Below are 27,725 nucleotides of genomic sequence, written 5' to 3'. Positions count from 1 at the left end.
CAGGTTACAGACACCGCTAACCCAGAAATATTACCTTGGGTGAAGAACTTTGCTTCAGGATGAGAACAGAAATTGTGCTCTAGTGGTGCAGCGGCAGCGGGTGGGCCCCATTAGCTAAAGTGGTGCTTCAGGTTAAGAACAGACCTCCAGAACGAATTAAGTTCTTAACCCGAGGTACCACTGTATATTATTTTAGGTGATTAACTGCATCCTTCAGGGATGGAGAGCAGACTTGTCTAAAGCTCTGCTTAATCCTTTACAAATGTGTGTGTGTGGAGAAAGAGAGAGAGGGAGAGAGAAGGAAGGAAGGAAGGAAGGAAGGAAGGAAGGGAGGGAGGGAGGAAAGAAAGAAAGAAAGAAAGAAAGAAAGAAAGAAAGAAAGAGAAAGTACGTGTTCCACTAGCCCAGTTTGCCCTAAACTTGGGTCTCCAGATGTTGTTGGACTACAACTGAAGGTAGCCCTGTTTTGATGTATCTTTGTTGGAAGCCGCCCAGAATGGGCCGGATGAACAGGGTACAAATATATTATTATTATTATTATTATTATTATTATTATTATTATTATTATTACAATTCCCATCATCCCTTGCTACCAGGACCAGTGACCAGGGATGATGGGAATTGTAGTCCAACAAGAGCTGGAGAAACCCTGCACTAGCCCAGTTGAACTTTTCCACCTACACCCAATGGAGCCTCTCCCAACCACTGACAGTAGTGAGTGGTCTGTAAAACATGGAATTGGGAATATTGGAGGAATTGTTGCCCCAGAAAAACTGAAGTGAGTGAACATGGAACATAGGAAGCTTCCTTATACTGAATCAGATCATTGCTTCAGCTATCTCAGTATTGTTGACATTGACTGGGAGCAGGAGCTCTCCAGGGTATCAGGAAAGACTCCTACTAGGAGATGCCATTGGGGGAGCAGATGTACCTTCCACTCACACCAAGGGCCCATTTGGATACAAGTCATGGATTAGAGACTCCACAAGCTCACTCAGATATAATGCAATCTAACCTGATAGGACGTGCTTCCACGTGAGATCGCCTCCTCCCAGCATCAATTTATTGAAGCGTTTCATCTGTGCTCCAGGAAGGATTGTTACAGAGTGGCCCGTAAATATGATAAACAAACAAGATGTCCTTTCCCCATAATCCCCTCTGAATCGCCTGCAAAGCAAAAACAGACATGAAAATGTTTTCAATATTCCCACCCCACCCACCTCTTAATGGTATAATGACTAACTAAGCATTAGCCTTTGCTATTTACATTTACATTTATTTATTTTTTTAGTTTCTAACAGACGTTGTTAAAAAAGAAAAGAGAGAAAAGCACAGCTTTGGAGGCCAAATTGCACACTGGCGTAGATGTGCACCTGTGCGCATTTCACTGCAGCCCTGGCTCATTATTTCTGCAGTTGGCTTATAATTTATTCTATAAAGCTCATTATCTGAAATACTGTACAGCAGTTTGAGTGTGTTCCATCCGACAAGTGATAGTTATTTTATGCACTGATCTTTATGATGATTGGAGGCATTAATCAAACAACTGGTACAGTAAACCAAAAACAGATTCATACCTTCTCCCATTAGCATAATCACATTATGTCTCTTAAACAACATTCCATAAGCCTTCACATTCAATCTGGTGCAGGGAGGGAAATAATTAATTAAAGGCCAGAAATAGTGGCGTGGAGAAAAATTGGCCCTACATCCCAGAAGAGTTTATTATGTGCAAGTACCGGGGTGGGAGGGGGGTGGAAATGAACATTGTACAATTTAAGAGCTAATCCCTATCATGCTTTTCTGGTACAGTGGTACCTCGGGTTAAGTACTTAATTTGTTCCAGAGGTCCATTCTTAACCTGAAACTGTTCATACTGGCTGGCAATTGCAGGGAAGGCCCCAGCTGCCTGTTTATTTCAACATTCTTTTTTTTCTATTTAAGTAGACTCTTCTCACTAGAGTGTGATTACTCAGCAATAAACTTTATGACCGGATTCAACTTTAAGTCTTTGAATTTCCAGGGTTGAAAGAGAGCGTGAAAGAGCATCCCTTTTTCCACTGCCCTTCTTCTTGTTTTCCATAACATCTTTCCAGGACTTCCCCTCCCCTCCCCCTCTTGTATTCCAATTCTTACTTATAAATTCAGCAATTTCTTATCCCAAATTTTGAACTTATTGTCATTGACCCAATTTAAAAATATTTTCCCATCTCCTAAAATCGACCTGTTCCCTTCCACGCGTTCCCCCCTTTAACATACATTACAGATTAAAATATAATGAAATAAAATGTAGTTTAACACCCTTTGGATTCCAAATTTCCCTCCCCCTTTTCCCGGTTGCGTTCCCAAAATTTATCAACATCTGATGTCTTCCTGGAGCTCCCACAATTTATTTAAGCCATAGTCCTTTACCAGTCATCTTTAATTTCGAATGTCCAATCTTGGAAGGAGTCTGTCTCAAAAAGGCCCATTTTTTCCATCCAGATCTGAAACTGTTCTTAACCTGAAGCACCACTTTACCTAATGGGGCCTCCCGCTGTCGCTGTGCTGCCGGAGCACGATTTGTGTTCTCATCCTGAAGCAAAGTTCTTAACCTGAAGCACTATTTCTGGATTAGCGGAGTCTGTAACCTGAAGCGTATGTAACCTGAAGCATATGTAACCTGAGGTACCACTGTACATGGATGAGAATGCTTGTCTTGTGACAGCAAAATGACCACCTCTTTTCCCGAATTGTATCCAATGTATCCAATTGTGTCCAATGTCAAAATCCTGTCCCCCCTTTTAACTGTCATACATTCACATCTCTGATCTCAACTACTTCATCTCAGCTATTGTCATCTGCAGGCCACATGACTGGCTGTGGTCTAAACTACTGAGCCTCTTGGGCTTGCTGATCGGAAGGTCGGTGGTTTGAATCTGCATGGCAGGGTAAGCTCCCGTTGCTCTGTCCCAGCTCCTGCCAACCTAGCAGTTCAAAAGCATATCAGTGCAAGTAGATAAATAGGTACAGCAACGGCAGGAAGGTAAATGGCATTTCTGTACTCTCTGGTTTCCATCACGGTCTTCTGTTGCACCAGAAGCAGTTTAGTCATGCTGGCCACATGACCTGGAAAGCTGTCTGTGGACAAACGCCAGCTCCCTCGGCCTGAAAAGCAAGATGAGCGCCGCAACCCCATAGTTGCCTTTGACTATCCAGGAGTCCTTTACCTTTACCTTTCAGAAGGGATGTATTTGTCTCTCCCATGTTGCTTGAATTGCTGATATTGCTGCATCACTCCTTTTGAAAGTTTTTTAGAGCATCAAAGAGAAATTGGCACATCTGTGGCGAGCAACTCCAAACACAAGTGTTGCTTATTTATTTACAATATTTTTTTACACTGCTTTTCAGGTGGAGCCCACAACGTAGTTTGTTTAAGATTACAATAAGCATAATTTAAGATGCAATAAGAAAAGTTAAGATAAAATGGAAAGGACCCCTTGTTTGTTTACATACATCTTTCCACTCCCCTCAGAACAAGATGGTTTTGCAGAAGCCCCTATGGCCCCAATATTCTGAATGATTATTATTGATATTATTCTAAATCTTTAAAATATAAAGCAATAAAGTGATACAAAAAGGAAAAAAAGAATGAAGAAAAAATAACAAAACACACAACTGTGTAAAGGGGGGAAATTATATGAACATATAGAAAAATATCCTAACCCATACATTCTTTTCTAAATGTTATATTATTATCCCAATGCTAATGTAAATATTACATTTTGTACAAATTCGTTTCAAATATTGTCGTATTTATCCAGGCAGAGTCTACTTCTGTAAGAAGACAGTTCATAGGTGGCAAGTGTTACCATATTATATTGATTGAAGATCATGTCTTTATTCTTCCAGTTCATCAGTATCAGTCTCGTGGCTACCATTATAGCACGTAAGATCCATTTTTGTTGTCCAGTTGTTAACTTCTCTATGGTAGGTATATAGTTCAGAAGAATATTCTCTGCTGAAAATATTAGGTACATCTGGTCAAATGTGGTCCTCCAAGCCCAGGGCTTCTTCCCCCAGCTGGAACTCAATTCCGGTACCTCTCAGGTGGGCAACATTGCCATTGTAAGAGAACAAGAGAGGCATTCTGTATCTCTTTTTCTAGAAAAATAGCACTGTCCAAGCCTCTCCATCTTTCTTTTAGGTCTTGCCTAGGCCACACCCATCTCTTGCTCACACCCTGCTCAGTTGCTTTTGCCTGGCTGCAATGCATTGATGATAATGCCTGTTGTTTGTCTGGGGCAAGAGGGAAAGACATGGATTGGGGTGAAGAAACTCCCAACTTTTGCAGGGCTGCAATGTAACTGTGTGCAAAGGTTAGAGCCCTTCCCATGTTTTGCCTCCAGTCCACAAGTCCATGCAGTTCTCGGGCCGAAAAGGTTTCCCCTCCGTGACTTAGAGCCTTACGGAGTTGTGGCGTTATGATAAAAATAGCTTCAGGCCACCCAAATAAATTCCATTTCTGTTAAGCCCCAGGCTAAAGAAAAGTCAATGAAGAGCTAGCACTGTAAATGTCCTGTGATACAGAAATCAGAAATGCTAAAGCCCTTAAGTCAGAGATTCATATCTCCATTCTGATTAAGTGTCTTTTGTCGCTCGAGAATGGAAAATGCAAGATCGGAATTTTGCGGAGTTTAAGTGATTATGTAAATATTTAAGAAAGCTGCAGAAGACATGGGTTGCATCACAAATGAAGCTTGAGCTGGTGATTGATGTTTGGAATGAAATTATATAAACCAGTGAAAGCCTCCTATCACAGTGGCACTGCAGTGCCACCCAATCGCCTTTATCCCCCTCCTACAACATTTTCTGTGCCTCTCCTGTAGCCAGTTCTAAAGAGTGACTAAGCCCCTTAAGGGCTGCCACTGCTTGTTGTATCTAAAGACTGGGCAGCAAAGGCATATTAATCACCCATAGAGGTATCCTCTTTCATGAGACGTCTGAGGAAAGTTTCTTCCCTGGTATTTTGTCTATAGGCAGAATAATGGACTAACTCCAAAGTCATTGCCGCTATTTATTGCTTGGCGTACAATTTATGGGCAGGTTCAACTTCTGATATCCATAGCACTCAGGAGTTATGTGCTACAGGAGTCTATTTATTCCAGACTCTTCTGTTCAAAGTACTTCATAACTCTGAACGTTCTTCATCTCTGCCATTCCTGATGATGTGAACTTGACCTCTCGCTCTCTCACTTGCACACCTACTTCCCTTTCCGTCTCGGTTTCTCAGTACAGTGGTACCTCGGGTTACATACGCTTCAGGTTACATACGCTTCAGGTTACAGACTCCTCTAACCCAGAAATAGTACCTCGGGTTAAGAATTTTGCTTCAGGATGAGAAGAGAAATCGTGCTCCGGCGGTGCAGCAGCAGCAGGAGGCCCCATTAGCTAAAGTGGTGCTTCAGGTTAAGAACAGTTTCATGTTAAGAATGGACCTCCGGAACGAATTAAGTACTTAACCCAAGGTACCACTGTATCCTCTTTCCTCTTCAGCTGGGACCCATCACTCTTCCATCTCCCCTTCAACTTTTACCCTTCTAATCAGGCTCCAAACTATCCCCTCCCTTCCATGTTTCCCTATTCTCTCATTCTCTTTTTAGGCCCTACTGTCTGTCCTGCTGCTGTTGGTCAAATCCTTATCACATTTGGACTCCACATATTGTGGGAGGTACAGGATTGTGCCCACTAGTACTGCTCCAGAACATCTATATGTTCAGCAGGTGACAACAGATTCAACAATGTTGTGCAACTCTTTATACTGACAATGGGAACCCTGGGTTCTCCAGGTTGTGCTCCGAGCCCCAAAACCCATCCCTCGTGGAAATAAAGACACAGTGAAAACAGAATTTAGTTTAAATGTTAATGGGCAAATTTTGGCCACAACTTTATTGAATACACAAATGTGACTGGTAACTGGTATTGACTTAGGGATTAGTATCAAAACTATATCTGGCTCCTGCCCCACCCTGCAGGAAGCCTGGAACGGTAAACAACCAGCAGGGGGAGCTCCATCAGTGTATATTGACTGGTGCTCACCCCTGGGGTTCCCAGGGGTCCAGGCATGGCCCTAGCCCCTCTCCGGGCTTCTGGCGAGATCCAGACCCCCGGATTCCTTTAATGGAATACCCTATTCATTGGAGGGGCAGGTGATGGCCGCACTTCCCCTCCCCACATTCCCCTAAACCAATGCCTAACCACCAAATCTTACAAAGTTGTGACGATTGCTAAGAGGTAGGCAAAAACCAAGTGGTCACAGCCAATCTGCCACCTTGGGAAAAAATCCTACCCGGCCCCCGTTCCAAAACAGGCGACCAACCGAAGTCCGAAGCAAGGCCAAACATGACCTAATTAATGGGTGGGTGGGTGTTCGGCAGCGCGAAGCAAAAGGAGGTCCCTATGTCACGCTGCCAAATAGATACCCCCAACCTTTGCCATGATGCCAATTGGCTAAAGGCCAGTGGCATAACTGTGGCACCACTGGCTTGAAGCGGGGCAAGCCCCACCTACAAGCCAGTTGGGGAAGAGTTTCAGGGGCCGAGCACAACATGGAACCTCTGTTAGGAGGATCCAACTTCTCAGTCACAATAACAGACCCTACATGGTCCACTTCTCATCTTCCACTAAATGGCAGGAGTGTGAGGGGGAAGCCCACCATGTAAACTCCAGTCCCAATCCATGTGCTTAGTCTACAGATGAAGTGAAAGTGAATACAGGGCTATTGTGAGTCACACTTCAAATAAAACAACAAAGGAGCTCAGTCAATAGCAGCTGGTGGAGACTTATTTCTGCCCTGCCCTGAGTCACTTATTATGGCTGCTCAGCCAATGTGTCCAGAAACTTCTTCATTGAAAGTATCAAGTCTTGTGATGTAGTGATGTTCATGCAGCATTCGGGGATTATTCAGGATCTCTCCAGAGGTTTTCAATGAGCAAACCTGCAACAGCAATATACTTGCTCACTCAGCACTTCCTCTGATATATGCCCTGGAAAGGGATGGGCATGTTTTAGTGTGTTGTGCCAACTTTCATAGTGGCAAAGTAGACTGTGCTGTGCTCTGCGAGAGCCCCAATTCCACAAGGGTTGTGTGGCAGATATGCAGAGAGGTGGAAAGTGGGCTGAAAAAGGGTTCCTCACCCTTGAAAAAGTGTGTTCAGGAAGATGCATGGTTAGACTTGCAGCAAGCATTTGGTCCCTGTTACCAGCATCCCCGTCATAACCAGTCAGCCAACACCTCCATCGTGTTTAAAGTGTCTGGCCTGGCATGTTAGGCCTACTGCTATCAGTGCCACTGCCACAAGACCTATCAGTTGGGCTACTTCAACTTCTTGTCACTTCTTCCCCTCCTCACCTCTGTTGTTTATCCAAAGTGTAGTGAGGGACTGATAGTGAGTGAAATGGGTGGTTTCTTCCTTAGGAGACAAGAGAGCCCTGGACAGTATGGTCAAGATTCATTTGCTACGTACTCAGAATGGAGCTATTCCCACTCACACAGGCTTCCAGCATCTCTCATCATGCCCAGTGCTCATGTATTAAAAATGAAAGATAAAGCAAGGCAGGGAGTAGTCTGTGTGTTGGGGGGGGGGGGGAGGTGTGACGGTATTTTTCAGAGCCCGGTGAACTTATTATGGCAGTCAACCCAAAAACCCCCCAATCTCTCTGATCAGGTTGTTCTGCTGGGGTAGCAGCCCCACTGAGAGAGCTCACCTTGGGTATTATTATTATTATTATTATTAGTAGTAGTAGTAGTAGTAATAATTTCTTACTTATACCCTGCCCACCTGGCTGGGCCTCCCCAGCCACTCTGGGCAGCTTCCAAGAGAACACCAAAAACACAACAAAACACCAAACATTATAAACTTCTCTAAACAGGGCTGCCTTCAGATGTCTTCTGAAAGTCAAATAGTTGTTTATTGCCTTGACATGTGATGGGAGGGCGTTCCACAGGGCGGGTGCCACCACCGAGAAAGCCCTCTGCCTGATTCCCTGTAACCTCACTTCTCACAGTGAGGGAACCGCCAGAAGGCCTTCAAAGCTGGACCTCAGTGTCCAGGCTGAACGATGGAGACGCTCCATCAGGTATACTGAGGCCTAGCCTGATTCTGGTTTACTTTGCTTTTCTTTCTACACATCATTTTTGGCTAGCTAGTTTGAACTACTTTGTTGCTGCCCCTTCATAGTGGACAACACAAGAACTTGGGGTTTTTCCAGACCCTGGAACCCAGACGCTGAGAAAGAGAAGCAACTGTAGCTGAAAGAACTGCGGAAGAGTAAATTTTCACCAGATACAGCTTTCCCCATCATAGTGTTGTACTGATGAGAGAAACGTTGGTATTTCAACATAGGTATTTTATATGCGTTTAATCCACGCTGTGGAAATGTCATGATTCCATTTCCATTGACCAGTGCAAGCATAATTCATAACAGAGAATACCAAAGGTGTGACATATTTTGGTGGGTGGTTGACTTATATTTATGGCATTCACGAAATGCATCATTTTGCAGCTATACATTAACATTTACTTTGGGAAGTACAGCTATAATTAAATTTTACAGCCAATTAAGTTGATGAGTCACTGTCACCTGGGTAAATTACTGTTTTAGATCTTGAAACAATTAGATTGGGAACATTCTTAGCAACCTTGTTCCTTTTTGTATGTATATATTGATGGAGAGGAAAGCTGGTCTTTGCTACAGCTGTGGTACTTCAGGAAAGCTGGAATCCTGAAGCAGGGTTGAGAGAGTATGCAGAAAACTGTAATCTCATTCCCTCAGTACTTAATTAGGAAGAGACATATAGTGCTAATAAAATAATAAACTTGTTTCTAATTTATGTGGCAATGTGATTTATGAGCGACATGTTTGCAAGGGATGAAAATGAAAGATTATGTTGCAAATAAGAAGTTATCTATCTAACTCTCATGTGCACTGGCAATAAAGTCGACCTCTGAATAATGAGTCTTGGTATGAACCAGAAAAACTCTGAGAAAACTGGACTACATATTTCCCCTTAATTGGATCTCGTAAGAGAGAAAAGCTATGCATCTGCCTACTTGCAATACGTTTAGATTATACAAAAAGACACAGCCGTGAAGATGCCTACATGGAACTCTGATTTTTTGATTTAATCTGAAATGTAGAAGGTTTAATTGCAAATGGAAATGGAACAGTTCTTAAGATACAAGCAGATCTAGAGTACTGGGGGGGGTGGGCAGACCAGAGGAACAAACTCTTGGACAAGGGTGTTGTTTTTTTTGGGGGGTGTCGGTAGAGGGGTTGCTGCTGTTTTTGCTAATATTTGTTGTTATTGATAATAATTATTGTTATTGATATTATTATTGTTGTTGATAATAATTTATTGTATCTTTATTTGTACATCTGTCTAGATTTATGTGGAAAATGTTCAATTTGGCTGTGTACTTTTTGATGAGTTTAATTTATTGTTTATGATTACTTTTGTCATGTTTGTAACTATGCACAATTTTTCATGTTGCAAGCCGCCTTGAGTATGGTTTTAACTATGGAAAGGTGGTATACAAAAAAAAATGGTTTAATTGATTAATAGAACTATATCATGGGGTGGGGGTGTTGTTAGGTAATAAGTCAGTTTCTTGATTAGATGAATCAAACAACTGACTTATTCACACACAAGCACCCTAAAATATCATGAGTATTTAGATTGTGAACCAATTGGATACAGAGATGCATTTTTTGTCACATGTTGCTGCCCATGCTAAGACTATGGAATCTTAAGGCAGAATATAAAGGATAAATTAATGGGGAGAGTTACCTGCTTTTTCAAAAGGAGACAAAACTTCACAGCTCCTATGGAAATATACTGGAGAAGCAATGTCACAATGACCCGCTTAAAAGGATGTGTGTGAGGGAGACCAGGGGGGCATGGATTGGGCACACCGACATGCCAACACTAGTGGAATGCTTGAACAATTACGGGCACATTCCTGGTGTGCCTTCTCTAAGGCAGGCCACACTGTAGCCCCTCTCCACTTCCTGTGTGTCATCTGTGCTCCCTACCGTATGGGCTTGAATGGCTGATGCCCCCTTGAAGGGGGTTGAGTAGGGATTTTGGGAAGGTCTCCCACATTCACCTTGAGCTCCCCCTCGTCTACCTGCGCCAGACTTTTCACAACTCCGGGAGGGGTATATTAAGTATCTGGCTGATAGGCATGAAGTGTTGTTGGGATGTGGGTGGCACTGTGATCTAATCCACTGAGCCTCTTGGGCTTATCCTTGCAACAGAGTGAGCTCCCGTTGCTTGGTCCCAGTTCCTGCCAACCTAGCAGTTTGAAAGCATGCCAGCACAAGTAGATAAATAGGCACCACTGTGGCGGGAAGGTAAATGGCGTTTCCGTGCGCTCTGACTTCCGTCAGGGTTTTTGGTTGCACCAAAAGCAATTTAGCCATGCTGGCCACATGACCCAGAAAGCTGTCTGTGGACAAACGCCGGCTCCCTCGGCCTGAAAGCAAGGTGAGCGCCACAACCCCATAGTTGCCTTTGACTGGACTTAACCATCCAGGAGACCTTTACTTTAGTGTTGTGGTAATAACTAGTACTACACAAGAACACAGCAGGATACTCTTAACACAGCACTTATCGGGGGATAGTTACCCACACAACCTCTTATTGGCATCTGGTTCCAGAGGCCAAGGGATTGGGACTGCTTAGGGATGGGCAAATCTCAAGCCTCTCATTTTCATATTTTTATCCCTTTCTTGTAACTTGAAGCCATTGGTTCAGGGCTTACCCTCCAGAGCAACAGAAAACAAGCCATCCCCATGTGACAGCCCTTTAGGTACTTGAGGATGGCTATCATATCACGTCTCAGGGATAATTATCAGGCCATATCTGTTCACTGGTTAAATTTCTGTGTTTAATAACTGCCTATCTAGATGATCAGTTAATGTCTCCTTTTTCTAGTCTCAAATTCTGTTCTCCACATTTCCAAATCAGTTTCTTTTTTATATATAAAAAAACCTGTGAATTTACTAGTATTTTAGTGCTGTTTTCTCCTAATTTGTTAATGTGGATTCTTATGTGGCCAACCAGCACCAATTAACCAGCATGCAATTAACAAATACACTGGTGGGTTTGGGACCCTGAGGTTCCAGTAATTAGTCCAAAAAAGTGCCTTATTAGGCACCAAGCAAGGGTTAAATAAGCTGTGAATCAGTTTCAGAACTCAATCAGACATGAGTCAATTGCAACTGTCCCAACCACCCCTCTTAGTCCTGTCCCTTCTATGACTAGAGCCAGTATGGTGTAATGGTTAAGAGTGGTGGACTAGTAATCTGGTGAACCGGGTTCGCTTCCCCGCTCCTCCACATGCAGCTGCTGGGTGACCTTGGCCCAGTCACACTTCTCTGAAGTCTCTCAGCCTCACTCACCTCACAGAGTGTTTGTTGTGGGGGAGGAAGGGAAAGGAGATTGTTAGCCACTTTGAGAATCCTTGGGGTAGTGATAAAGCGGGACATCAAATCCAAACTCTTCTTCTCTTCTAATACATGCCAGCCTTCACCTCTATTGTGTACAAATACAACTCTGTGTCTATGTTGTGCCTTCTGCACAATACCCATTTTCCCCTTCTGGAATGACTGAATTTACATCATGTTTGGGGTGACTAATATATTTGTATAAGTTCTTGTTGCATTGTGTTACAAGTTTTGGTATTGAAATAACTGTAAATTCAACATAAGAATACCTCCCCCCCCAATTCCCTCTCTTTTTCTCCCCCCCCCCCCCAGACTGTGCTTTTCTTTCTAAAAAAATGTTTAGGGGTACTCTCATTTTGAGTCAAGAAAATCACCTTTTTATAGTTCAAATTGGGAAAAATAAATATAGTAAATGGACAAAAGTACAAAGATTCACAAAATATTTAGGGCTATGCGTATCCCTGCATCTCCCCAGAAAAAAGCACTCCCCCCACGCCATTCCTGCAGATAATTTGAATATGTTTTTGACATTTCCGCTAATGACATTGGGATATGGTTCTGCAATTATTTTATATTATTGATGTTTTGAAGCTGTGAGGTTTACAAGATTATGTGTTTATGACTAAGAAGGGAAGTGCTCAATATGCATGTGTCAGAGAGGAAACATTTACACCTCATATATTTTTAGTAGTGCTAAAGAACAAACATGTTTTCCTTTTGGGTGGAAGAGCATATTGGATATTAATTTTCAAGAAAAAACAGTTTTTTTAAAAAAAAAGTTTAACACAATAAAAATATAGGCTTGCCTGATATAGGAAACACATTCTGGTGTTTATTTAGAACCAGTGGGGTGCAATGGTTAGAGTGTTGGACTAGGACTTGGGAGATCAAGGTCAAAATTCCCACTTGTTCATAAAGCTACGTCTCACTGCCTCTCAGGATTGCTGTGGGGATTAAATTGGGGGGACGGGGGGACCAGATATTCCACCTTGAGTTCCTTGGAGTAAAAGGTGAAGAATAAATACGATTGATCAATTACAGTGGTACCTTGGTTCTCAAACTTAATACAGTGGTACCTCGGGTTACATATGCTTCAGGTTACATACGCTTCAGGTTACAGACTCCGCTAACCCAGAAATAGTGCTTCAGGTTAAGAACTTTGCTTCAGGATGAGAACAGAAATCGTGCTCCGGAGGTGCGGCAGCAGCAGGAGGCCCCATTAGCTAAGGTGGTGCTTCAGGTTAAGAACAGTTTCAGGTTAAGTACGGACCTTTGGAACAAATTAAGTACTTAACCTGAGGTACCACTGTACATTCCAGAAGTCCATTCCAAAAACAAAGTGTTCCAAAACCAAGGCGCGCTTTCCCATAAAAAGTAGTGCATCACCGACAAATCTGTTCCAGACTTTCAAAAGCAACCCCTAAAACAGCAATTTAACATGAATTGTCTAACGAGACCATTTATCCATAAAATGAAAGCAATAATCAATGTACTGTAATATACAATAAATAAGACAGTATTGTAGATGATAAAAAATAAAATCAATTCCTTCCCCCTTACCTGCACTGATGATAGTCATTGTTTGGATTGGTGGGGGGGGGGGGCTTTTATCCATTTCCTCAGTCACACAATCAAACAATGAATCAGTAGCTGAACTGTGTTCCACAAAGTCACAAAAATGAATTAACTGAAAAAGCCTAAAAAACAAACAAACCGCGAAATAAATAGCAAGAACAAAAGTGCCACACGTAATCTGTTCTGGAAGTCCGTTTGACTTCCAAAATGTTCGAAAACCAAGGCACAGCTTCTGATTGGTGCAGGCGCCCCAGAAACAATAGCCAGCAGCTGCATTGGACATTCAGCTTCTGGTTTTTGAACGTTTTTTGAACACTTACTTCCAGGTTTTTGGCATTTGAGAACCAAAGCATTTGAGAACCAAGGCATTTGAGAACCAAGGTACCAGTGCAGTTGTTTCTCACTGCTAATTTATCATGAAAAGAATCTGAATACAGTCCATTTTCAGTTGTACCTTGGTTTTTGAACAGCTTAGTTCAAACAGCTTAGTTCCTGAACGTTTTGGCTCCCGAACGTCGCAAACCCGGAAGTGACTGTTCCATTGATTTCATTGTTGAACTAGAAAGAACTTTCAGCAGGACTCCATCTTTGAAGACAAGAGAGCCCACAGTTGTTCTCTTACTAATTCTGATAATAATGGATAACAACAACAGATTTGTTATGGCATGATTAGTATGCATTTACCTGGAGATCATCTGGTGTCAGTTTTTCTTATCTCATTAGCAGCAAGCCCATGGCTGAAAAGTAAATGGGCTGTGACCAGCGAGAGGAATGAAGGAGCTACATCTGTGCACTTAAAATAAGAGTGATTTTGTGAAAGTGGCTTTTTCGTAGTGGCTCAAAGGGGGGGAACTTCCTTTTGAATAGCTGTGATTAGGCAGATTATGGATAACACCTAAAATGAGCAAATTTACTAAATTTTTGCACAAATAAATTAAAGACAGATTTTGTATGCAATCTATTTAATAGTGAACTGGGATAAAAAAAACCACACAGCCAGAATATAAGTGATTTAAGAATTAGATATATTGTGACTTTTTGTGTTAAGTAATATGTGATGTGTTGGCTTTTTCCTTGGGCAGTTGGCTTCTACTCAGAGTAGAACTATTGAAGTGAACATATTATTATTATTATTATTATTATTATTATTATTATTATTATTATTATTATTATTTCAACTTATACACTGCCCTATACCTGGAGGTCTCAGGGCGGTTCACAACAAGACCACAATGTATGTGGTTAACTTTCAGTGGGTCAACTCTGAAAAGATTTAATTGAATGCAACCCACAATATTTGTCAGTATCTAATGGGTTTGCTTAAAAAATAATAATGCAAGGGTTTCTCAATAACAAAAAACAAACAAACAATAACAATAACAACAAAAAACAAAATTCATGCTCTGCCAAGACAGCTGAATCTGAATGTTGGCAACTTCACATTCTCCCTAAAAACTGAAATAGTTATGTGTCGACCTTGGTTTTCTGTCTGCCATGCTTTTGCTGCTGCTGTTTAAAAATAGTGAAGCATAAGGCAGCCTTAAACACAGTGAAAGATGGTGGCACCTCTTGGCACGAAATACAGTTTCCTTCCAGCATGTTATATTTATCAGACAATAGATGTAGGGGGGGGGGGGGAATAAAGGTATTCTCTCCATTTCATTTAAAACAGACTGACAGAATGCTGTAAAAATATCCTATAAGTAACTTTAGCCAGCTGTTCAGTGAGAGTCACTAAGCTGAAAACAGAGGCTTTGGAAACAGTCTATGTAGCTAGGCACTCTTCCTTGAAATGTTCTCATTATTTACCATCCCAGAATGAGTTTATAAGGGTGGCTCAGTGTACAATAACTGGAGAGGGTCATATTTCTGTCTTGTGGAGTTTATTTTTGTAGGTAAAAAAAAAGGCCTTGTTTTGGCTGGCAGTGTGTATCTAGTCTTAGAAGACAAAAACTTATGTTTGGCAATAGTTTTAAATTTTGCAATCATGTTTGTGCAAATAAACCCGGAAAGATGCTAGCCTAGCAACTGAAAAAGAGACAAAAGGAAAAACTGATTGATAAAATAGTGGAAGAGGGGAGAACTTTAGATAATCCTGAGGAAATTAAAAAGTGTTTTACAAAATATTATAATAAGCTATATAAAGCAGGAAATGAGACAGAGGTTGAAATAAAAGAGTATTTATGTGGAAAGGATATACCTAAAATTAAGAAAGAAAAGATTCAAGAGCTAAACTCCCCAATAACCACGACAGAGCTTCATCAAGCGATAATTAAGATGAAACTAGGAAAATCCCCAGGCCCAGATGGTCTTACCGCAATACATTACAAAAAATTAGAGGAACCACTATTATCACCTATGAAGACACTCTTAAATAGAATACTAGAAGACGGGAAGATTCCCAACAGCTGGAAACAGGCGCACATAGTAGTAATCCCAAAACAAGGATGAAATAAAGAGTTTATAACCAATTATAGACCAATATCATTACTAAATAATGATTACAAGATCTATGCACAAATATTGGCAACAAGATTAAAGACAGTTTTGCAGGATTGTATAAATAAAGAGCAGGCAGGGTTCTTGCCGGGCAGGAAAATGAGTGACACTATAAGAACAGTGATTGATATGATCGAGTATTTAGACATGAAACCAAGTAAGAAGGTAGCCTTTGTTTTTGTGGACGCGGAAAAGGCGTTTGACAAAGTATCATGGAAATTTCTAAAAATATTATTAGACCAGATGGACATGGGAGACCAAATTACAAGAGGGCTAAAAGCAATTTATGAACAACAAGAAGCAAATATAATAATAAATAATGACACAACTGATTATTTTAAAATACAGAAGGGCACCAGACAAGGGTGCCCACTTTCACCTTTATTATTCATTTTGGTTTTGGAAATATTAAATCAAGAAATCAGATTGGATCAAGAAATAAATGGAATATCCCTAGGAGAGAAAATATACAAAATAAGGGCATTTGCAGATGATTTAGTCTTAATGGTGGAAAAAAGGAAAGCATAGCAAAGGCTCTAGAAAAAATGGAAAACTTTGGAAGCGTATCAGGTTTTGCTTTGAATAAAGAAAAAATGAAACTAATGGGGGGAAAACATGGGAGATCAAGAGAAAAAGGAAAAGGTAGAAAAATGTGGATTACAAATTGTAAAAAAAAAATGAAATATTCAGGAATACAAATAACAATGAAAAATATAAATTTGTTTGAAGATAATTATAAATTTTTTTGGGAAGAAACAAAAAGAGAAATGGAAACTTGGACAAGATTGAAATTAACACTCTGGGGTAGAATTTTGGCTATTAAAATGAATATCTTACCAAAACTTCTGTTCCTTTTTCAAATGATTGCCATAATGGGTAAAGATGATTGTTTTAAAAAATGGAAAACGGACCTAACAAAGTTTATATAGCAAGGCAAAAAGCCACGGATCAAACAAATATTATTAACCGACATAAAAGAGCGGGGAGGTTTTGGACTCCCAGACCTGAGACTATATTACGATGCGGCATGCTTTACTTGGATCAAGGATTGGATCAAATTGGATAACAGTGACATTTTAGGTGCATGTAAGTAACTTTGCAGAAACATCTGGTTTGTTTACTTCCTTTCACCCCTGCAGGATTGGAACGAATTGCAAGGGACTCTTCCTACGAACAAGAAGGAAAGGTCCAGTTTGTCATTGATGCTGTGTACTCTATGGCATATGCACTGCACAACATGCATAAAGATATTTGTCCTGGATATATTGGCCTGTGTCCACGCATGAGCACCGTCGATGGCAAAGAGCTGCTTAGTTACATCCGGGCTGTGAACTTCAATGGTACGTTTGCACTATTTTTAACTTCTCTAAATATACTTCAGAAGCGACAAGATGTGTTTTCATCTCTATATAGGACACTTTCAAACACAGAAGTCACTCTTTCCCTTAAAACACACACACACAGCATGTTTCCCCACCTACTTTGAAACGTTGATTTTATTTTTTCCCCCACCTAAGCTTTGCCTGTGAAAGATAGAAGTTAAAAATAAGTCCCTGTCAATCACAACAGAGGAGTGGAAAATGACTGTTCTAGAAGCAGCTCCTGCTTATTGGCTAACCTCCTATGCCTGTGATAGTTAGCATGCTCATTAAGGAAAAGAACGATAGCAAACTCTCTTTCTTTCTCTTTAATTGCCATTAAACTAGCTTAATGATTTCCCTGCAGTAGAACAGCATTTGAAACTGGCTTCATCTTTTAAAGATGGCTAATGGAAAAATCACTTTTCTTTTTAAAATGCCATTGTGTTTGACCTCAGCAATTTGGCCACATCTTGATGAGTATCAGGTTTTTCTTTTGGTTTTGGTTGTGTGTTTAGGTCCCCCCCCCCCAATAAAATAAAATAGAGGTATGTGGAAAAACAGGGACGCGGGTGGCACTGTGGGTTAAACCACAGAGCCTAGGACTTGCTGATCAGAAGGTCGGCGGTTCGAATCCCCACTACGGGGTGAGCTCCCATTGTTCGGTCTCAGCTCCTGCCAACCTAGCAGTTTGAAAGCACATCAAAGTGCAAGTAGATAAATAGGTACTGCTCTGGTGGGAAGGTAAACGGCGTTTCCGTGCGCTGCTCTGGTTTGCCAGAAGCGGCTTAGTCATGCTGGCCACATGACCTGGAAGCTGTACGCCGGCTCCCTTGGCCAGTAAAGCAAGATGTGCGCCGCAACCCCAGAGTCGGCCACGACTGGACCTAATGGTCAGGGGTCCCTTTAACTTTACCTTTATGTGGAAAAACTATATTTTGCAGCTGGGAGCTACCTGCTAGGAAAAGATGGTTAGTAGTGCTTAATGTGTATTAGTTTGAGGAAAAGAACAGGAGGGTGAAAGACATTTCCTAAAAGCTCCTGCAAAACCAGAGTTGTGCTAGATTAGTTTTTTTTTTTTTTAATGTTGCTTTCAAAGCAAATGACAGAAGGTTCTTTACAGTATAATTCCTTTTGCCAGACATGCCTGCAAACTATAGGAAGACTTGCACTGTCGATCACACTATACTCCAGTGACCTCAGCTGCCAGCCGCCTTCTCTTTTTGTAAAAAAAAATGAAAAAAGAAAAAAAGCGCAAGGTCATTTTCAATTTAGCTTCCAAGTGGAAACTGCTTTTGCTTCAGGTAATGCACCAGAAAGGGGAAATAAATAAATAAATAAAGGCATAGATGGGTTGATAGGCACGTTTGCTGTGCTAGGCAATGTTTCCTCTCCTAATAAACGCTCCTTCTGTTTCTTTCTTTCTTTGGGAATTTCCATATGAGGAACCCCAGGCTTCAAGTGATAAACAAAACAGGGTTGAAAAGCTGTGAGTGTGAAGCAAACAAAAGCTCAGGCTTTGAGACCTCATGTGTTAGAAAAAGTAATCTGTCTCCCTCTTGCTAACATATTCTTTCCCTATGCTTTGGAATATCTTCCTTGGGAACGATGCTCAACCTCTCAAACCTTCACAAGGAAGGGACTATAATAGCTATCTCCTTTATTATTTTGAAATGAAGACCCTTTGCTTGGATAGTCACAGTTTTAAGTTGGTTTCTTGTTTAACTTGTGAACTTTGAAAAATTGTTGTAGATATAGCCTTAGTGTATGAAGGGACAAATTGCTTTTAAGGGATAATGTCTGATCTTTGAATAATCAAACATACGATGGCTTGCTTTAATGTCTCCTGTTTACTTGTGTTTGTGTCGTAAGGAAAATTTTATTCCCCCAACGGCTTCATCCATGTAATATTCTGTGACACTTTCATGGCAGCAGAGCGATCATACTCTCTGTAGCACAGTGAACCGATATAATTGATATGACATTGGATTTTGTTTAGCTGTGTTTCCATAACTTACAATTTGAACATGGAAAATCATTTCACTCAGTGCAATCTTAATGTGGGTAACACATCAGTACTTGTCACGGGATGAGGGTATAGAGTGATTATTTGTCATTTTCTCAATAATAATCCAGCAGTTTTAGCTATTTTGTTTGGTTCTGAGACATCTAGCAGTCCAACAGAAAGCAAGGCATATTGAAAACAGAATCAGTTGGTTTTTCCATGTAGAGGTGTTTCAGTGACTGATCCAGTCACATATGGAAAACTGAGAGTCTTCTGTTTCTATAACATTTCAGAGTGCTTTATTGGAATGATAAAACTTGTGACTGATGGGAACTCCGTAGAACGATGTAAAATGTGGACCTAGGCTGTTGTGATGTTATATATTTAGCTGCTGGTGCCCTAGATTTGTAGCGAGTGGGGGGAAATAGAATATAAATAAAATTTGCTGGTCATTTGGTTCATAAACCTGTGTGTTTCATGTTTTCTAAAATTATAAATAAGGACAAGTATAAGCATACCTGAGCATGATTCTGTTAGAAAGAAGCAGGGACGTGCTGTGGAAGGTCTTGTTTTCTTTGATTGCACACAATCCTGCCACAATTGTGTTTCAGAAGGTTGTTGTCACTGGCCGGAAAGGAAAGCAGGTGAGGTGGACAATGGCAGGAAGGCAAATCTTCTGAGGCTCCCTTTTCCATAAGACTTACCAGCTCGTCTTCACAGATTTTGGAGAGCATGTTTATACAACCTCAGTAGACTCTGAACATCGTTATGAAAATTTCACAAATCTTCAAAGGCAATCCTCTGAATATTTTGGAGGGTCTACATGTTACACTCACTATGTAGAAGCTGCATACAGCAGCATCCTCAGAGCTGCTAAAAGATCATAGATGCAGTTTAGGTGTATGTGGTGTGATAAAACTGCAGAGTTGTTTCATGATACCATCCTCACTGCTGCCTGCCTAAGTGTGGAGTGTCAAGCTTGAGGCTGCTTGAGAGACTGGATTGGCAGCGGTGCTCCTACTGGTGCAGCTGTGTGGCCCTGACTTCATTGCCACATGGTCTCAACCCAGCAAGGTAGGCAACTTCATCAGTGTTGGTAGGGTGGCACTGCATTATCCACCTTTGGATAGATATCCCCCCACATACCACATTGGAAATAAGTTGAATGAACCAGCTTCTACCTGAGTGACCTCATTATATCAGACTATTCATTATATCAGATGTTTATCAGACTAGAATTCTGCATTGGGTCCAGTCACTTCTTGCACCAGTGTCTTGCCACTGTCTTTACCTCTCCCAAAGTACAGTAGATAGGTTAGACGCGAGTGGCTCTATGATGTAAACCACCTAGCATCTTGGGCTTGCTGATCAGAAGGTCAGAGGTTCAAATCCCCGCGACGGGGTGAGCTCCTGTTGTTCTGTCCCAGCTCCTGTGAACCTAGCAGTTTGAAAGCACACCAGTGCAAGCAGATAAGTAGGTACTACTGCAATTGGAAGGTAGACAGTGTTCCCATGTGCTCTGGTTTCTGTCACGGTGACCCATTGTGTCAGAAGCAGTTTAGTCATGCTGGCCATATGACCTCGAAAGCTGTCTGTGGATAAACACCAGCTCCCTTGGCCTGAAAGCAAAATGAGTGCTGTAACCCCATAGTCACCTTTGACCGGGGTCCTATACCTTTACCTTTTAGCTAGGTTAGAGTGGGTCTTGTATGTTGCTCACGTTTGTTTGATTTTTCTTTGTTTCAAATATTTATCTGCCAACTTTTCAAGCAAAGCATGCCCCTAAGGCAGCTTTCACAGTACGGATTTCTGAAATGCGACAATGCAAAATATAACTATGAAATAACATCTACAAGCATAACAGGACTAGAAGCTAAATTTTACATACACACACACACACACACACACACACACACTCACACTTGCTCACTTCCCAGAATATGTGATCTCCCAGCTTATCCATCTCACAGGATAGTTGATCTCAAGATGCCCTCACAGGTTTTTGCATGGGGAGTCACGCGAGTGCCTAGGCACTGATGTGAGCTTGTGCTATGTATTTTACGGGTTTTCTCCCATTCTTGAATGTACATTCTAAGAGCAGCATCAGCGGGGTTAATAGAGCTTTCCCCTGCACTTCCCATGAGTAGTCTTCCTCCTGAAAGAAATGCAGCTGTCACGCAACACTTCTGCCTGCTGATCAAGCAGAGGGGAGCATATTGCATAACCACCCCCTAAGCATTGTACTTTATGAGATCCTTAGCATGCATTTCTCTTCTAAGGTGTTGGACTTCTGTGGATTCAGGCAAAACTGAAACATTCATTCATATAGACATATTTTGCTCCAAGGCAGCTTTATAAAGTGATTAAGCTGTCAACCGCTTTCCTTACCAAGGATAAGCAGGCAATGTGTACGGAATAGATACCTCCTTGGGGCAATAGCAAAGCGGCAATAGAATTGATTGGCCGGCCTACTGCTAAAGCTACTCCTCTGGAGCAAAGTGTAGTACTAGAATTATTTGTCTGTAATCTGTAATCTTCAAGATAAAGGATCCCTATGTTTTAGGTGCTTTCTTCAAATAAAATAGTGTCAAGCAATGGCTAAGATGCCAGTCTCTGATTTCTGGACTTTAGGCTGAAACCTAGGCCATTTAGTGGAAGAAAACCCAACATGGTACATGCCAGATGTTGTTAAACTACAACTTCCATCAGTGCCAGCTGGCAGGGACAATGATCAGGGATGATGAAACTGTTAATACGGCCTAGGACCCATGGACCTACGGGACCACCTCTCCTGGTATGCCCCGCAGAGGACCTTAATGTCCACAAATGACAACACTTTGGAGGTCCCACGTTGCAAGGTGGTTAGATTGGTCTCAACTAGGACCAGGGCCTTTTCAGTACTGGCCCCGACTTGGTGGAATGCTCTGTCAGAAGAGACCAGGGCCCTGCGGGACTTGACATCTTTCTGCAGGGCCTGCAAGACAGAGCTGTTCCACCTGACCTTTGGTTTGGACTCAGTCTGGTCCTTCTGTTACCCTCCCTTTACAGTTTTGATTTATGGGCTACTTTTAAAATGAGGCTGCATTTTAAATTGCATTCTAACCTGTATTTTTTTTTCCTATTATGTTTTTATTGTAATTTTACTGGTGTTAGCCACACTGAGCCCGGCTCTGGCCGGGGAGGGTGGGGTATAAATAAAATTTTATTATTATTATTATTATTATTATTATTATTATTATTATTATTAATAATCCAGCAGCATTTGTAGAATAGAGTAGCCTATGTCTGTTTTAGGGATGCAGGTGGCCCTGTGGTCTAAACCACTGAGCATCTTGGGCATGCTGATCAGAAGGTTGGTGGTTCAAATCTGTGCAATGGAGTGAGCTCCTGTTGCTCTGTCCCAGCTTATGCCAACCGAGCACTTCAAAAGCATATGAGTGCAAGTAGATAAATAGGCACCACTGTGGCGGGAAGGTAAACGGCGTTTCCGTGAGCTCTGGTTTCCGTCATGGTGTTCCGTTGCGGCAGAAGCGGTTTGGTCATGCTGGCCACATGACCCAGAAAGTTGTCTGTGGACAAACACCGGCTCCCCCGGCCTGAAAAGTGAGATGATCGCCGCAACCCCATAGTCACCTTTGACTGGACTTAACCATCCAGGGGGCCTTTACCTTTTACCTCACCTCACCTTATTTCTGTTTTAGTGCTGTGTGCATAAACCCCAGGACTCACATGCTTCCCCTCCTTTCTCCTCCTTTGTTGAAACCGTATGTAAATCAGGCTGCTGCCCTTCCATTTTCAGCTCCCGACATTTTTGTTATGCCTGAACCTTGAGGAACTGCGACTAGTTTTCCTAAACTGTAATTCACTTCAAACCATGGTATATGATCCTGGGTTGTTTCCATAAACTGTAGTCAATGCAAACTTCTGTATAGTTTTGGCTTGGATGAAATAAATTACTACATTTAATTGGCCATGGAAGCAAAATATTTAGACCTCCTTATAGCCAGCCTGAGGGAGCTCCTATAGATAGAAGTGGAGAACTACAGGTTCAATAAACCTGGTCACAATAACTGGCATATGAGATCCTGAAGTATGAAAACCTGTTCTTTTCCTGCTGAAATACGTGCCCTTCTATGTAGGACCTGGGCATCCTGTCCTCTTGCTTCTTTGGGTTTCTAAACATACTTAGCAGTCTTTTGCTGAAGGAAGAACTCCAAAAGCTATGATTCCAGGTTGACATAGGCCCTAGCAGGTATCCATTAAGAATTGTCTTGGAAATGTAGGGAAAAAAGCAGAACACACCACATTAGAAATTGATTACTTTTCTGGCATGTCCAGGTCTCCGTGTCTTGTTCCTTGCAAGTGGTCTCCTTAAAAAAATCTGGCTAGTAGCTTCTGTGTTTTGCAAAACCTTTTGTATCCTTCTCACACAAATTGGTTAGGCTTTCCAGATCTTGTTTTACATGTTTATCGACAAAATAATTATTATCTATACATTTAGCAAGCAAAAATCAGAAGTTCAAAGAGTAGCTTGGGGGGGGTACATCTGTGTCGCTAAAAGCTCAAGTGGTCAGGAGAGTTTTAGGCCAGCTTAGTTTGGTTCTCCAGCTGTGGCTGCTCCTGGACAAGGTTAGTCTGACCACAGTAGTTTATCCACTGCTGAGTTCAAGGCTGGGTTACTACAGTGCACTCTGTGTGAGGCTGCCTTTGAACATGGTCCAGATAGTATGGCGGCTACTGTGCTGATGGGATCAGACAGGCAACAGTATAGGACACCATTATGAAAAGACCTGCACTAGTTTTTCCTATGATTCCAAAGGCGGAATTGATGTCTGGGTGAAATTTCCGAAAGGTGGTGCTTTGTTGGATCTTAGAAAAAATCAACTGAAAAATCATGAGTTTTTGGTGTTTTTGTTGAGAAAAAAAAAGCTCAACATCTTTGGAGTATCCTGGTTTTTACTGAACATTCTACCTCAATCACAAAGATAATCTGTAGGAGTGATATCAGATGCTCATCTGATATCAACAGGTAGATGCTCATCTGATATCAACAGGTAGTTGTGGAATGTTCTTCCTACAGAGATTCAAAGGCACCTTCATCATCATCATCATCATCATCATCATCATCATCATTATAAATGTTGAAAAGTTTTCTGTGCCAGCAGGCTCATGCATATAATATTTAAGCAAAACTCCCCCTTCTATTGCAATTAGCTGAACTGTGATTTTGATCTTTGTGTGTGTGTGTGTGTGTGTGTGTGTGTGTGTTGTACACTGCTTTGATATTTTTAATGACATTGTGGTTTGCAAGTATTTTTTACAAATAAATCTGGTATAATTTATGCATTCCATTATTCATTGTTTACATTCAGTAGGGCTTAATAGGATGGTGGGAGCTTATTCTGTGCTTCTGACTGGAGATTTCCAAGTTTTCGCCCCCTTCCTCAACAAAGTCACTGCTGTGGCTTTGTGTACATCCCTTCCTCCGGCATTTAGCGGCTCATTTGAGCCAGACCACTCGCAAGCCCTATTAGATGCATGCAAAAGTTGTGGAAGGCAGTCAGCTGTATGAATCATCCCTAAGGCAAAGTATTAATGGGCATTTCTATGTTGCATTAAGCTTTTAATTACATTATTAACTAAAAGAAAGAAAAGCCCAGAAGGAAGGAAGGAAGGAAGGAAGGAAGGAAGGAAGGAAGGGGGAAGTACCTCTATAATATCCTGTTCGTACAGTGGTACCTCTGGTTAAGAACTTAATTCATTCAGGAGGTCCATTCTTAACCTGAAACTGTTCTTAACCTGAGGCACCACTTTAGCAACTGGGGCTTCTGGAGCACAATTTCTGTTCTCATCCTGAAGCAAAGTTCTTAACCCGAGGTACTATTTCTGGGTTAGCAGAGTCTGTAACCTGAAGTGTCTGTAACCTGAAGCATCTGTAACCTGAGGTACCAGGTTACAGTATGATGATTAAGGATCTGGAAACTGAGCCTTATGAGGAATATTTGAGGGAATTGGATATATTTAGCCTGGTAAAGTGGAGGCTAAGAAGAGATATGATTGTCATCTTCAAATATTTAAAGAGGTATCACATTGAGGATGGAACCTGCCTGCTTTCTCCTGCTCCAGAGGCTAGGGCCCAAAGCAATGGCTTCAAGTTACAAGAAAGGAGATTCAGACTAAGCATCAGGAAGAACCTTCTGAGAGTAAAAGCTGTTTGACAGTGGAACAGACTCCCACAAGATGTGGTGGATGGACTCTCCTCGCTTGGAGGCTTTTAGGTAGAGACTGGATGGCTACCTGTCCTGAGATTCCTGAATTGCAGGGGGAGGACAAGGGTCCCTTCCAATTGTATAAATTACAAGAGCAGCTTGAATGTTTGGGAAGCTGGAGTGAAGTTTCAAAGGAGATAAATCAGTGTGATAAATGGCAGGGGTGTTTCCTTCCGTAGAGGCATTTCATTTCATAGGCAGAATTCTGTTTATTCACAGATGGATTCTCTGCTGTGGAGCACCTTCTCTGCTCCACACCTCATTGGAATGTGGCACATGAGCATGGGTAGTAAATTTCAGCTTTGGCATTCTAATTAGAATAGCAGTGTGGTGGAGAAATACATTGTTTCCAGGTCTAAATCTTAAGATTCATGGGTGTTATTGCAAACCATCCTGCAGAAGATAATGCAGTTTTCTGTCTGTTGGGTTCTTTAGTGCGAAGCAGAGGGCGAAAACTATAGCTTGCGAAAGGAAGAAGATATTCAGACAATCACTGAAAATATCATGAGTGAGAAGAGATCACACCTGCTGTCTCTGACATCCTTTGTATAGCCCTTTCACACATATGATTTCTACACCTGATAGGTAAAAGACCCCTGGATGGTTAAGTCCAGTCAAAGGCGACTGTGGGGTGCGGTGCTCACCATGCTTTTCAGGCCGAGGGAGCCGGTGTTTGTCCACAGACAGTTTTCCGGGTCATGTGGTGAGCATGACTAAACTGCTACTGGTGCACAGAGGACTGTGACGAGTACCAGAGCACTCAGGAATGCTGTTTACCTTCCCGCCACAGTGGTGCCGATTTATCTACTTGCACTAGTGTCCTTTTGAACATGCATGTAATATAAGTGTTATAGAAAGCTTGTACAGGTGGTAAAGATCAAATGAAAGAATAGCAGTGAGGACCAGGGAGTGTGGTTGTGATCCTTCCTTCCTTCCTTCCTTCCTTCCTTCCTTCCTCTTTCTCTTTCTCTCCTGCATATGCACACAATTCAGTAGCTGAAGTAGGCTTAATGCTGGAAGGCAATGTTTTGAGCCTATCTGTCAAATTATTATTATTATTAATAATAATAATAATAATAATAATAATAATAATAATAATAATAATAATAATTTTTTAAAAAAAATTATATCTCACCCTCCCTAGCCAAAGCTGGGCTCAGAGCGGCTAACAACAGTAAAAATTGCACAGTTTACATAAAATCACAGTCAATTAATTGAAATACATTCTAAAATCAATTCAGAATCAAATTAATGGCAACCATTGGGCTAGAGTTCTATGAGGATTACAGAAGGAGAGAGGGGGTCAGACTATGCCTTGGCCAAAGGCCTGGTGGAACAGCTCTGTCTTGCAGGCCCTGCTGAAATATGTCAAGTCCTGCAGGGCCCTAATCTCTTGTGACAGAGCGTTCCACCAGATTGGGGCCACAGCCGAAAAAGCCTTGGCTCTGGTTGAGGCCAGCCTAACCTCCCTGTGGCCCGGGATCTCCAAGATGTTTTTATTTGAAGACCGTAAGGTCCTCCATAGGACAAACCAGGTGTGGCGGTCCCATAGGTATGAGGGTCCTAGGCCGTATAGGGCTTTAAAGGTTAAAACCTAATGTTGTGAACATTAATTCACCTCATCTGAACACTGCCAACAAATAGTCATAAATGCACGTGGTTTCACATGGTGAGAGCTGGCATTTGTTTTTCCCCTCCAAACTCTTCATTAATACCAGCTCTCACCATGTGACAGAAGCACTCCAGTGAAATCTTCCCCTATGTAAAATCTACGTGTTAAGACCACATGATAGTGATTTTGCACCTGCAAAAATAACGTTCAAATCAGGTCAACGTGTAGCTGAGGGCAGATATTTTAGCAGCGCTAGGCATATGCAAGCTCATAAATTCACACACCTTTTATAAATGGTTTCACCCTTCCTTACACATCAGCAGCTAAAGTGTGCTGCCAGTAGGTGGAGGATATCTTTAAAAAAAAATAATACATCAGAATTAACTTTTCGCTCAGACTCAGAGAGATCATTACCTTGTGTGACCAATAGTTCCTTTTACTGAAAAATCATGGTCTGTTTTATGTTCCTTCAGGGAAAAGTTTTTCTGAAGATAGAAAATAATGAATCACTAGGCATATCTACACCACAGACAAAGTGGTTTAAGAGTAAATTTTGCTACCCCGTGAGTCCAATCAGGAGCTACCTGCTATGGCTAACGCTTTAAAAAGTCTATCTATGCTACACAGGCACCGTTTCCTCTATCCCCACACCAACAAACTGATCCCCAGCCCATTACACTTTCTGATGAAGTTTGTTTTCCCCTACAGTGGTACCTCGGTTTAAGAACTTATTTTGTTCCAGAGGTCCATTCTTAACCTGAAACTGTTCAGAACCTGAGGTACCACTTTAGCTAATGGGGCCTCCCACTGCTGCTGTCGCGCCGCCGGAGCACGATTTCTGTTCTCATCCTGAAGCAAAGTTCTTAACCCAAGGTAATATTTCTGGGTTAGCGGAGTCTGTAGCGTGAAGCATATGT

The 27,725-nt window shown here is 41.7% G+C and overlaps 1 protein-coding gene across 4 annotated transcripts in view; it reads left to right on the top strand.

Moving 5' to 3' along the window:
- Window positions 1-27,725, top strand: part of GRM8 (glutamate metabotropic receptor 8) — a 552,158-nt gene that overhangs the window by 360,600 nt on the left and 163,833 nt on the right. For all 4 annotated transcript variants that reach the window (XM_083699119.1, XM_083699120.1, XM_083699117.1 and 1 more), the window contains exon 7: window positions 16,704-16,904. In XM_083699119.1, coding sequence (XP_083555245.1) covers window positions 16,704-16,904 — 201 coding nt within the window. The remainder of the gene's footprint in view (window positions 1-16,703; window positions 16,905-27,725) is intronic.

The sequence above is a fragment of the Podarcis gaigeae genome, assembly GCF_964106915.1.
Source record: "Podarcis gaigeae genome assembly, chromosome: 10".
Lineage (NCBI taxonomy): Eukaryota > Metazoa > Chordata > Lepidosauria > Squamata > Lacertidae > Podarcis > Podarcis gaigeae.
The sequence above is the reverse complement of the archived record's forward strand: the minus strand, read 5'-3'. Positions and strand labels throughout refer to the sequence as shown.